At 38.2% G+C, this 14,384-nt stretch overlaps 1 protein-coding gene across 10 annotated transcripts in view; it reads right to left on the bottom strand.

The window, feature by feature from the left end:
• Positions 1-14,384, bottom strand: part of ctbp1 (C-terminal binding protein 1) — a 340,616-nt gene that overhangs the window by 82,159 nt on the left and 244,073 nt on the right. For 8 of the 10 annotated variants that reach the window (XM_072575900.1, XM_072575853.1, XM_072575892.1 and 5 more), the window contains one exon: positions 2,492-2,646. In XM_072575900.1, the coding sequence (XP_072432001.1) occupies positions 2,492-2,646 (155 nt within the window). Of the gene's footprint in view, positions 1-2,491; positions 2,647-11,854; positions 11,937-14,384 lie in introns of all 10 variants that reach the window. The other 2 variants (XM_072575919.1, XM_072575929.1) reach the window with 1 other exon arrangement.

Genomic DNA, 14,384 nt, shown 5'->3' with positions numbered 1-14,384 from the left:
AAAACTTTCCTATTCATGTACCTATTCAAATGTCTTTAAAATGTTGTCATTGTACCTGCATCTACCACTTCATTCCACACACAAAACTTTGCGCTGTTAAAGATTAGATTAGATTACTTACAGTGTGGAAACAGGCCCTTCGGCCCAACAAGTCCACACCGCCCCGCCAAAGCGCAACCCACCCATACCCCTACATCTACCCCTTACCTAACACTACAGGCAATTTAGCATGGCCAATTCACCTGACCTGCACATCTTTGGACTGTGGGAGGAAACCCACGCAGACACGGGGAGAATGTGCAAACTCCACACAATCAATCGCCCGAGGCGGGAATTGAACCCGGTCTCTGGCGCTGTGAGGAAGCAGTGCTAACCACTGTGCCACCGTGCTGCCCACTAAAGCGATGGCATTATTAATAAATTGTTGATTCTTTGGTTTAAAGCTTTGTGACAATACTATGGCTTTCGGAAGCGTATTCGGTCCTGTTTTTTTTAAATCAAAAAAGGTTGAGACAGAGGTGCTGAACAATCTGCTTCAAAGCCCATAAAATATTAAATAGCTTGAGTATCCTTGGGCTTTTTTTCCTAAATTTGGAACAATAGCACCAGCTTGAATTGGTGGAATCAAGCCCTCAAAGAACCAGAGCTTTACTTTTAGTTTTTCAGCAGCAGTTGTTGGGGTCATGAAGCTGGGTTTGAGAACAGCAGTACATTTCTCCCTGCTATCATCTCTCCAAGCTTTCTCTTGATGTCCTTCCTACTAGACTGGAGAATTGCCTGAGAGACAAGCTATTTTATTGAATTTGCCTTTGCCAAGCATGTGTTTATAGGATGTTAATATATTGGAACAGTTTTGGTTTAGTAGCTAAATAATGTATTATTCTGTTACATTTTCCAATAGTTATTTTTCCAATTTCTTCTTTCTTTTGTTGTATTTTAACTACAGTGTATGAATACAGTTTAAATACAGTGTTTTGCTTCAAGACTGGTAGTTTGACCAATCAAATTGCATTTGAAACACAAGGCCAAGCACTTGCCTTTAAAATAAGAAAAAGTTAGGGTCTAGGCTATATGCTTAATATATTTTGAGGGGGGCTTGGTCTTGTCGATAACACATCAAGTTTGGTATTAGTTATTTAAAAAGTCATGTTAGGAACCATTGGGGCAAATTTGAGGGTCAAGTGTTTATTTTACCATGTTGTGAAAATGGGGAGAGGGAAACCGATTTGATTTAGTTGTGTCTCTGTCATAACAACTTCTCAAGATCTACTGATCTGTCTTCTGCATGCTCAATGACTGAGCTTCCAGTGCCATCTGTGGCAGAGAATTCCAAAGATAAACCTCCCTCTGACTGAAGAGATGTTCTGTCATCCCAGTCCTAATGGACTTGCCTCTTTTATGGAAACTGTCTCCTAGTTCAAGATCTCCCTGGCCAGTTTCTGCATCTAGCCTGTCTACCCTTTAAGATCTGTACAAGTTATCCATTTCTCCAAATAATATTTTCTAGAAAATACAGACCCAGACTCCTCGTAAGAATTAATGTGGTGAACCTGCATTGCATTTCCTTGATGGCAAGTATATTAATCCTCAAACTGGACACCATACTCCAACTAAGGTCTCAGTAAAGTACAACACAATTCATGCAAAACATCCTGTACTCTGGATCAGGCAAACATGTTTGATAAGTTAAACATTTCATCAAAATGAACAGGATTTTCTGCTGACATCCACTTCCACCTCTTTCAAATTGTTCCATTTTGGATTTTCTTCTTAATCACTTGCAAAGCTCAGACTGTCTACAAGCAATACTAATTCTTCCACTAATACTGGAAATTTAGCCAATGAAGAAAGAGAATTGAATTATTACACTCATTTTTCTCACATTTCATTTCGCAAAATGTTTGTCATTTAATTCCTAGCAGCCCTTATCTAAAAGGTAATTACACTGTATTAAAAAGCCATTTAAGATAGAGAGCTCGATAGAGTTAGCATCCAAACTTAAAAATAAAAATACAAAATGCTGCAAACAATTACAATTATCATTAAGTTTCTATTCTTTTTAGCTTTTATCTTATTATTATACACCTTTAAAATAATTAGAGAGATTTGCATGTTGGCATCGCTGAGCTCAAGTGCTTGGGGACTTAATTATCCCAATACCAATGTAACAACAAACCCAAAGATTATTCTGCAACTTGTGAAGGCATGATAAGCTGAATGACTACATTCTGTTCTCTTCAGCTAACTGATTAACTGTATTAGCAATTATACACCCTCATACAACTGGATTCAATGACCTCTCGAGACCAATATTCGAATGTCAACAGCACTCAATACTCAAGACAAAAACCTGAAATGCATTGGGCAAAATAGAAATATGACATTAATTAATATTTTCTTAAGGCAAGGCACGCTATTATCACACAAACTGCTATTAAAATTTAATCCTCAAGTTTCAAAGAACTGCAAGCTTAGATATTCTTATGCTTACCTTTTCGTGAATCTCTTGTGTAGACTGTGCATCACAGAAAGCCACTGTAGCTACATCTTTTAGAATGGGCATTTCAACAGTGCAATCTCGGCCATCCAGCAATGCCACCAGGGGGCGCGGGTGCATGGGGCCATTCATAATAGGAGGACGAATGCCTGGAGTCCAAAAGGAAATAGAAAAATTCCAATAGGTTTTTCAACATAAGATTTTGAATTTATATTAAGTTGCTTCATAAATTAATTCCAAAATTTCTCAGACTGCTTATTGAAGTGCAATATATAACTTCCCAACCTAAGTGCAGAGAAAAAGAGTTACTATGGCGTCTGTGGGAATTTAAAAAAAAATTAGATTCCCGACGGTATGGAAACAGGCTCTTGGACCTTTCCAGATTGAACTCACATCTCAGTTCAAATATATTTGGCTACTTATACAAGTGTTAAGCACAAAGGGTTATCTATTCAAACCTGCCATGTTAATTAGGTTCACAGAGACTAATAAACACAGAATTGTAGCGAGAAAACACTCTGAGGCAAAAAGAATAACAAACAGTTAATCTCTCCAGCTAAACTGAATTATAAAGACAGTTAGTACTGCTATTAGCAGGACGGTGCAGCAGACCAGCACAATGTACATATTGGAGCATAACTGCACTCCATAACGTTGAGAGGTTGTTCCAACAGAGGGAGGGATGAAAAATCAGAATGCAATACTCCTCAAGGATAACCGTATATACTCAAGTAAAAGTCGATCTCATGTGGAAAGTCGACCCCTTATTTTTGGCCAAAAAGCTGAAATTTTCCATTTTTCTCATGGAAAAGTCAATCCTAGTTCTTTGCAGATAACAGATCAACATTTATGAGCCAAGGTATCATCCTGTACATAAATGTCACGCCTATAATGATTGGTGAGACTCATTTTTTTTAAAATCAGAAGTAAAAGCTTAAAATATTAGTTTGAAAAACCAAACCAACTACAATCGACAGAAAAAAAAAAAGAGGGAAATGGAAGAAATTGGCAGGAAAATTTAAGACGCATCAGGTCAGAGTCAAGTGTGTGCAGCTCAGCTGAGATCAGTTCCCCTGTAACACTCATGGAATACAGTCATATACCTAGTTGAGGTTTTGAAATTTCTTCATTTTTTGGTGTCAAAATGCCCTCCAGAAAAAGTAAAAAATAAACAGCAGCATTTTAACTGAAAGTTATTGAAATTGCAGAGAAGACAAATAACTGTGCAGCAACAATTACTCTAATCTGCTATTTTAAAAAATTCGTTTAGAAATCAATTGGGCTTCTACTAATGATATGGCATTTTGGACTATAGCATGAATTTCAGCCCCTCAAAAGTAGTATCCATGTAATAGTCGATGCATAAATTTAACCTTAAAATAGTCTTAAAATTTTGACTTTTACACGAGTATATACGGTATCTGCACATTTTCTCCTGAGCAACACAGCAGCACTTTACAAGTCTATCGCCACTTACATATACGGTATGTTTAAAAACAGACAGAACTGCAGATGCTATAAATCAGGAACAAAAACAGAAATTGTTGGAAAAGCTCAGCAGGTCTGGCAACATCTGTGAACAGAAATCAAAGTTTCGGGTCCAGTGACCTTTCCTGAATTACATTAGAATCTGTGGGAATTTTGGACCTTTGCAAATTGAACTCACATCTCAGTTCAAATATATTTGGCTCCTTATACAAGTGTTAAGCAGAAAGGGGTAACTATTCAAACCTGCCATGATAGTTAATTAGGTTCACAGACACTAATAAATACAAATTGTAGTGAGAAAACAATCAGCCAAAGAGAATAATAAGCAGTTTATAATTCAGATTGGCTGAAGAGATTAAGACAATTAGCACTGTTGTAAGCAAGACAATGTAGTGGGCCAGCACATTGTATATATTACAGCATAATGTGAACGGCACTCCATAAAGTTGAGAGGTCATTTCCACAGAGGGAGGGATGCTGGGCTTTTCCAGCAACTTCTGTTTTTGTACATATTGTGTTAACTGGGTTAATAAAATGTCTATGCAGTGAATCGTTTGCATTCCCTATCAGATTTCAAAGGCAGATGACCAGATACTTACTTTACGTAATCATCTCACTGGAGACTGGTCAACTGAGTTTTTAAAAAAAAGTGCTCATCCAAGATCATACTTGGATTTTTTTCTTTGTTGACATGGGGGTCAAGTATAAGTCACATGTGCCCCATTCAGATGAACCAGGGATAATCATCCCTTGCAAATTCCTACACAAGCTGGATTTTTTTCATAAATGTCTGAGGTATAACAAGGAAAAGACGAATACTAAACATACCCAAGTAGAAAATACAGAGAAGGTGAGCAAGTCAGTTATATTCAAATGAGGCCTGAATTTTTTTTCTTCTCTTTTGGACACAAATGAATTGGCAGCTGATCCCAGACCTGAAGGGATTGTGGTGTGAGGAAAGCTAGCACATGCTATTCTTTGTAAGAGTTATCAAATTAGTCTGATGGCTTTGCACTCGATACAGACTTGCAGTTATTTTTCCCTGACATATACACCTACTTAAAGTTACTACAGCATTAGCTTCTACTGCCCTCTCAGACAGAGCAAACTTCCCTCAAGGATTTCCGTCAATCTTGCAATTCATCTACAGTGCTATGGCAAGAACTCTCTCAGCAATTTTACGAGTGAACTGCAGCAGTTCAAAAGGGCAGCTCAACACCGCCTTCTCAAGGGCAAACAGGGACAGATAATAAATAAGTACTGGCCAGCCAGTGATGCCCACATCCTCCTAGTGAATAAAAATTGCACTTGCAGTGCAACATTGAATGTTTACACAATCTCAAGTGGATATTTTTTGGAGGAAGAACGAGGGAAGAGAATCTCAATCGGCTCTGAAAGTAGGATGTTTACCAGATGCTTAAAAAAACTCATCAAATCATGAAATCCATACAAAATATGTTTGTTTCTCTATCAGGCAAGCAATTCATATAAGAAGGTTAACTTGCCCAATACCTCTATGAAAGATCTCTTCGAAGGCCCCTTAGCTTTTCCAACCGCCCTGTGCACTTCTCCTTCACAAGTGAGTATCCAGTTTCTTTTTAAATGTTTACCAGAACTCCAGTTCCAAAACTCTTCAAGGCATTGCATTCAGGAGCAACATAACTCCCTATATTGAAGAGGTAGTTCTCAGAGCTTCCTCTCACCACTCTATATGAAACTTCGTTAAAATGTTTGCATTTGGCGTTAATAATACTTCGCATCATTAAAGTAATTGGATTCTTGGAAGCACACACATCTGTCAAACTGCCTCATCGTCATTTTCAAACCACCCCATAGCCTCTTCTCTCCCTATCTCTGTCATCTCATGCAGCTTCAAAATCTTGTGAAGTAACTACACTATAATTTTTCCTCTTTAGTATCTCCAATCTTACATTGCTTTACCATTGGTGCTCATACTTTCAGTTGCATAAAGCCCCAAGCTCTGGAATAGCCTCCCTGCACACAACCTCACTTTCCTACTTTAAAATCTAATTAGATCTGACTTAATATCTAATTATGTAAAACAATGTATGACACAAATCCACAATGATCTTGTGAAACATTTTAGGGTGGCTTGGTAAAGGCATAATATTATTAAAGGAATGATATAAATACAAGATATAAAATGTACTTGCAAGCAGGTACATTTTGTTTAAGCTACAGCCTCAATTATTAACTTATAGAACATTACAGTGCAGTACAGGCCCTTCAGCCATCGATGTTGCGCCGCCCTATCATACTAATCTGACGCCCATCCCACCTACACCATTCCATGTATGTCCATTTGCCTGTCCAATGACGACTTAAATGCACTTAAACTTGGCGAATCTACTACCGATGCAGGCAAAGCATTCCATACCCTTACTACTCTTATCATTAACTTATTCTTTGCAAAATCTTTATCAAGGAATTCTATTCCTGACAACACGCTTAGAAAGCAACTATGTTTTCAAACTTTGAAACCCCCAGATGATGTTACCAAAAACAGAATTGCTCATTTAATAAGCATTTGAATGCAAAATGACAGACAGCCTTCTTGATGGCTATGTAACTAAATCTACTGTCATATTCACACTGCAATAACTGAAGGCCTTGCTGGCTTATCCTCAAAATATGCTAAGTTTTTACTTTACCAGGATATCAGTTAAGCAAAAGTGAATCAGCAAACTGTTTCCTGAATTTTCTAAGTCTTTTTTCCTCTACATGTACAGCAGAGGTCTGCAATCGTAAAGAATGGCAGCCCATATGTACATTTAGTTACTTCATAGGAGAATACAACTGCAACAGTAATTACTTCTTAAAAACCATTAAAAATAATTGAAAGATGGTTAATTGAGGCCCAATTACTTTTTTTTGTAAAACAATATCAAACAATTGCCCCCCCTCACAGTGAATACCTGGAACTTCCATCATCAATTTGTATTAATTCGCACTCATCTTGCAAATGGCAATGTGTGCATGTTTTCAATTCTGTAAACTGTCTTGAAAAACAGTCTCTGAAATTGAAAAATGACTAAATACCCATCATAATATAACTTCTGGAATAAAATGGATCAGGCTGGTATGAAGTGTGGGGAATGGATCTTATGGAACATGAGTTACTTGCAAGTTCAATTCCAATCAGATTCAACATTTTTCCTGATTGCCATGAACAGCTTCAAAGCAACAGAAAGGTCTGTAAAGAAAGCTTTTAAAATGCTTCTATTAACACTTAATAAAATTATAAGGTATCCTTTCCTTTAAAACAGCATAAACTAAATTTTGATAATTGCTTGCTCTTGGTCTACAATTTACTTAGCCATATGAAGGTCATGTAAGAATTACAAGAATTTTAAACATATTGTTAAGATTTTTCTTAGAGTCAAACCTTTTCTGTTATTTAGATTCAGCTCATAGTCAAATTATTCGCTATGACTGCCCACCTAGGAAATTCCATATCATTGGTTATGGGTTCTGTGGATCCTTGCATTGCTAATGAGGCTGATCCTAGAGCCACAACTCTGAAGACACATTTGGCAGGTATTTCTAATGCACTTCTCATCAACACGAAAATTAACTGGTCATTTAATCTTCAAAGCACAAGGCTTAAAGCAGATGCTCTTTGAAGGAAATGGTTCCCATCTCTTAACTGGATGCCAAGGCTTGGAAGTCACTGGATAAAGAATAACAAGTACTAAAATAAGGATAACAGGAAAACAGAAAGAATTTAGAAAGATAGTGACCAAAAGTGTATACATTTTAATTGTAAACAGATAAGTGTTAAAAAGGTGTCTATAATAATTTTTATGTACATAAGTAGTCCAGAAGCTAAGAGGCATAGGAAAATGTTCCAAATTGTGTCCATGCACTTTGACAGATTCCATTGAGGTTGTTCATTGTTACTACTCTCAACAGCAAGTTTCTTCCATTAATTTTAGCTGGAAATGTAGGCCTACATTCATTTCTGTCACCTAATATGAAGCTTTAGTAACATGGCTAACAAAGTTTCATCTAATCTTCTATTTATTGGCCAAGACCTCATAAGAATAGTGTTTTACCTGGAAAAGTTAATCCAATAACTGAACATTACTAGCCTGATAGAACCATACCATAACATTGCTGACACCATTCAGACTTGAGCTGATAAATGGCAAGGAAGATTTACACCACACAAAATGCCAGACAATGACCATACTCAACGAGAGAGGATCTAACCATTACCACTTGACACTCAATATCATTATCATCACTGAATCCCCTATCAACATCCTGGGACTAGAAACTGACCTAGACTAGACTCAAGGTGGTAACAAGAGCAGGTCAGAGACTGGACATTCTGCAATGAGTAACTCACCTCCATGCTCCCCAGTGCCTGACAGGAGTATAATGAAATACTGTACACTTGCCTGGATGAGTGCAGCTCCAACAACACTCAAGAAGCTTGAAACCACCCAAAACAAAGCAGCCTATTTAACTGGCACCCCATCCACCATTTTCAACATGCACTCCTTCCACCAGCAGAGCACAAAGACAACTGTGTGTACCACTCGTACAGGGGCAGCTGAAAATGGAAATGTGAAAACAGCTTAGTACTGCTTGGTGTAAATGGAAGAAGTGTAGCAAATATTTGCACATTAAACACCATTAAAAGAATAGAAATCAAAAGATTTCACCTTACACTCATCAGAATTGGACACAAGAAATGGACTTTTGAAAAGAGACATCATTTTACAAAAGTTTAAGTTCTGTGCTTCCAAGTTAAGTGAGTTGTTACAACACGGTGTAAACCCGTCTGCTAATTTAAACCCAACACGTAGAGAAGCTCACCTCGTGCCATAACCTGTTAAATTTTGAGGCGCAAAGAACTATCCCAGTGGTCGCTATTTAAAGTAAAAATTAACAATTTTATCCTCCAAGTCCAACAGAGAACATTAAAACCACTATTTACAACTCCTTTCTCTTAAACCTATCTTTTACCTCCCATTCCACAATGCTGGTCTCATAAAATAAAACCTGATTAAGATTTACAAAAAGTTTCAAAGCCAGCCAGCTTTGTTGATTTGTAAATTTGTTCTCCTTTGTCGATTTCACGCTGTAGATTTTTCTCTGGGTTTTCCTGGGTTGTCCCTTCTTCGGTCTTTTGCTGTACAACTTTTCTTACAGACAGGTACCTATCAGAAAGCTATTTGGGTAGCAGTCGATACTTCTTGGTTTTCTTGGCAGTTCTCCCCCTAACCATTCAAAATGTCCAGTTTTATACTCCAAAACAAACTGACTGGCCAAATTCAAATTTGTTATGTACCATGCCAACTCAGCTGCACTATTGGTTTAACAGTCAAATGTTACATTTTAAATTGTTTCAGCACACTCTGCGCCTCTCTAAGTTCATGTCAGCTTCTAGTCTTTCTTAAAAGATACAGTACACACCTACACCTTCATAACAGTGTATTGCTGAAACAAAGACAAGAAGAACAGGAGTTTGGCCTTTTTGATGCCATTTCACCCCATATCCTTTGATCGCTTTAGCCCCAAGAACTATGTCTAACTCCTTCTTGAAAACATTCAATATTTTGCCGTCAAACACTGGCAGAGAATTTCAAAGCTCACCACTCTCTGGGTGAAGAAATTTCTCATCTCCCTCAATGGCTTACCCATATCAGAGACTGTGGTCTCTGGTTCTGGACTTCTGAAACTGAAACAAAATATAGAAGAAACTAGCTAAAAAGTGATTGAAAGGGAAACATTGCATTTTTTCTAAACGTTCCTCTTCCTGACAGTTCCACCTCCATCACTCACCTCTCCACACGTCCACCGCAATCTCTACAGTTCCTTCTCGGCTACTTTCTTTGATATTCTCACAAATCTTTACTGATCCTGTTTTACTGGTTCTTTATCTGTCATTTCTCAACACTGCACACACCAATCTTTATATCCGGATCTCATTAGCACCCAGTTGTTATTTCTCTCTTCTTAATGTTGCTCAAATTTCTGCACGACATAACAACACTGGTCTCACAACTGGCATTCAGTTTGAGTGACAGCTTTATGTCAGAATACTCCACTGCTCTTTGTCCAATTACTCCAACCAGAGCTGATGCATTACTTGTTTTCCACTTCCATCTTCTGCCACCACTGACCCCATCAGGTACTTAAATTGGTTATTTGCACTTGGTCTTTGCCCAAATCATAGCACTTTCATACTGATCCGCTTCCGTATTCTTTACTGCAGAGGGCTCTCAAGACTAAATAAATAAACAACAAATGAACTGCAGATGCTGGAAACCATAAACAAAAACATAAATTGCTGAAAAACTCACCAGGTCTGCCAGTATCTGTGGAGAGAAAGCAAAATTAACGTTTTGGGTCCAGTGATTGTTCTTCAGAATTGCCCTTGGTGAATTCTTGCAGTGCATCTTGTAGATGGTGCACACCACTGTTACTATGCGCCAGTGAAGGGAGTGGACGTTTGTACATATTGCGCCAATCAAGAAGCTGTTTTGCCCTGGATGGGGTCAAGCTTGCGTGTTGTTTGAGCTGCACTCACACAGTCAAGTGGAGAGTACTTCATCACACTCGAGTCGTTGATGGCAGGCAAGTTTTAGGGAGTCAGGAAAGGAGTGACTCACTGGTATACCGATCCACTAACCTGCCACTGTAGCCACTGCATTCATATGGTGACTTCAGTTTACTTTCTGGTCAAATTGTAAGCCCCTAGGATGTGGATCATGGAGGATTCAGTGATGATAATACCATTGAAGGTCAAGAGGCAATGGTCTGATTGCCTATTACTGGAGATGGTCAATGCCTGGTATTTGTGTGGTGTGAATGTTATTATCCGAGCCTTGCTGCATTTGGACATGAACTGCTTCAGTATCAGTGGAGTTGCGAATGGTGCTAAGCATTGTGCAATCACCGGCAAACATTTCCACTTTTGAAGGAAGATCATTGATGAAGCAGCTGAAGAGACTGGACCTAGAAAGCTACCCTGAAGAACTCCTGCAGAGATATCCTGGAGCTGAGATGACTAATCTCCAACAACATCAATCAGCTTCAGGTTTGACTCCAAACAGGAGAGAGACATTTCCCCCAATTTCCATTTATTCCACTTTGGCTAGGCCCCCTTAACGCAGGTCAAATGTGGCATTCATAGAATTATAGAATCACAGAATTCATATAGCCTGAAAGCAGGCCATTCAGTCCATCGAGTCCACACCAACCCTCAAGAGAGCAGTCAACCAGACAATACCCTGTCCCAGTAACCCTGCATTTCTACCATGGCTAACCCACTGAACCTGCACATCTCTGGATACTATGAGTGATTTAGCATGGCCAGTACACCTAACAGGGCACATCTTTGAATTGTGGAAAGAAACCACAGCAGTCAAATCCTGTCAATACAGAGTACAACAAAGATAGACAGTACTTGATCTTATTAGGAACCATTTGACCAAAGTTTGATCTCCTGACCAATCTATAAGGGGAGCTTAAGCAAAAGTAGACTTGCAAAATGGGAAATTTGTTGAAGCACTAAATGTCTCATAATTAATTTCAATTGCACAGCATTGTGATGCATTAATCCTGTGGTCACCAAAATTGGAGAGTGATCTTTAAAAATTAAAATCATAATACACTTTCATACTTAAAACCTTCAACTAATGCAAATTCAGATGTTATTGTTTGCATAAACAGGTCTATAAATGGCCAAACACGAAAATCAATATTCAGTAAGCTACGGCAGCAACAAAGAACTCCATTAAAAGACAATTATTGATTAACAGGTTTTTTTTGTTTGGTTGCGTCAGTTTTGCACTACAGGGTAGAAAGTTCGTAAAAGCAATGAAAAGGACCCACTGTGCACACTGTAGTCATTTTTGTGTAAAAATATCTTCATTGCTTCATCTGTTGGAACCCAGCGATAGCCATAATGCTTTTTCTAAATATAATTAATAGAGAATGTATTAATAATAAAGTGTAAAGCATATGTGTACTGCTATTCACATTCTCTGTTAACGAAGCTTAATGCAAATAAGCATATCAACCCAAAAATGACCCAAGCTGGGTTTACAAATTCCTATTTAAAGTTCCTTTTAAAAGTTTCCAGTCTAGAATGTGTCTCCTTGTTTAAAAAAAGGACGATACTGTAGTTCAATTAAAATTTCCTCATCACATTTCATGACATGGAAAGTGATCACTGATTTCTTAAATTGTATATTCAAAGCCTGAAAAGTATAAAGTATGACCTGAAATTTAATATTTATCTTGTGACTTCATTTCAACGTTAGTTATATGGCCGTTCTGGACCAGTAACATACTATATATTAACCAAGAGACTAAGGTTGTTCTGTGTTCCGTGGTTCAGGCTGAAACCTGAACAGTTTTAGCTTCATCCGACAAAGCTTTCCTTCATGCAGGAAAGAAATTCTATACTCAAGTTGTTTCCCTATTTCTTGGTTCAAAATACTTTTAAAAAGATTAGAATGACTATAACTCAGGTTATGGTATTTGTTAATAACATGCCAGAATTATCAAATTAGGAGTTTAGTGAATAAGGTCATTTGATTTAAATGTGAACATGACTGACACAATTCTCACTCCCAAGTAGTCATATCATCATATAGCAAATTGTTTGAATAATTTAAAACTTCATGGCAAAGACGTATCAAAGACGTTTCATGTACTAATTCATTTTCCATTGATCTACTATTCTTACTAAAAAGCATGCATAATCTGTGTGGAGTTTGCATATTCTCTCTCTAACCACGTGGGTTTCCTCCCACAGTCCAAAGTTGTGCAAGTTAGGTGGTTGGTCATGACAAATTGCCCATAGCTGAAAATGTGTTGTTGGAAAGCACAGCAGGTCAGGCAGCATCCATGGAGCAGGAGGATCAATGGTTTTGGACATGAGCCCTTCTTAATTGCCCATAGTCGGGGTTGCGTGGTAAATATGGAATTACAACAATAGTATTTGTGAGGTTAGTAGCTTTGTGGAGGGTCAGTGTGGACTTGGTGGGCCAAACAGCTTCTATCTGCACTGTAGAGAGTTTCTGCAATAATCAGCTTAGATTTTCAAAAGCTGGAATATCATTACTGCACAGACTCTGTCCTTTAAGTCAAGGTACTCATTACTGCTGCTGATATCACGAGACTGGTAATAAATTCTCATCAGCTACTTTCAACTTCAAGTGGATGATGGAGCCAATGACTTAGCTCAGAATAAAACCTTTCGGACGCCACCCTCTTTCCTCCAAATCCATGCCTCCAATTATCAGGTCTGGAGGCCACTTTCCCTAAACCCAGCAGACAGGTCTCCTGGCTGCCCAGTCTGGAAACTAGCCACTTTTCTCACCATGAAGCTAGGTAAGCAGGGAGGTGAGAAATTAAAACCCTCAGATGGTCTTCATATCAGCATTTAAAAGCGTTAAATGTGTCTCAATAGACCTTCTCGTCCAGAATTTGATAAATTGGTAAGGGAAGTAAGCAAGTATCTCTCCATGGTCAAGTGACCCAATCATTTCCCCACTCACTACCTCATGGGAGGAGGCATTTATACCATGACTTTCATTTATTTGATATTAACATCCACTACCGAATACACTTATTGAAAATTCATCGATGCGCTTTGTTTACGGCGATTTGCTTAAACTGCCTAACTATTGCTTTAAAATACATGCACAAAAAAAAGTTTTGCACAAACACATTAAGCACTGCACAAGCACAGGAAGACAAAACTCCTGAATCATGGCCTAATAAATGAATAACTTAAAGGACAATAAATGGACACTGAGAAATGCAAAAATTATCCAAGAACAGCCATAGTGGAGAGTTGTTAAAGGTAAGCAGTGTTTGAAAAATCCATTCTGAATTTGTTTTTAAAAGTGGTCAACTGGAGAGATCACACAGTTGCAATAGGATATAATGTACATTGGATTTTCAGGACGTATTCGATAGAGGGTCTCACAAATATTTTAACACAAAAATAAGACAAATGGAATCAAGAAAAGTAACAGCATGGTTACTGGATGGCAGAGTAAAAGATGTTATCTGGGCCAGAGAGTATATTTCAAGCCTTGCGACTGTGGCCAATTGTTATTCTCAAGGCTGATACTAATGTTTTGATCTTGGCCATTGAGAGCCAGTTCTTGATAACACAGAAGTAAAACAAGACAGTGCAAAGAGTTGACAGATCAATAGAATAAGCAAAAATCTGCTAATATGAAATGATATGCACTGGGAAAAACGATGGGGGCAAACACTAGAGTCATAGAGATGTACAGCATGGAAACAGACCCGTCGGTCCAACCCGTCCACGCCGACCAGATATCCCAACCCAATCGAGTCCTACCTGCCAGCACCCGGCCCATATCCCTCCAAACCTTTTCTA

The sequence above is a fragment of the Chiloscyllium punctatum genome, chromosome 1 (genome assembly GCF_047496795.1).
Source record: "Chiloscyllium punctatum isolate Juve2018m chromosome 1, sChiPun1.3, whole genome shotgun sequence".
Classification (NCBI taxonomy): domain Eukaryota; kingdom Metazoa; phylum Chordata; class Chondrichthyes; order Orectolobiformes; family Hemiscylliidae; genus Chiloscyllium; species Chiloscyllium punctatum.
This window is presented reverse-complemented; position numbering and strand designations above follow the sequence as displayed.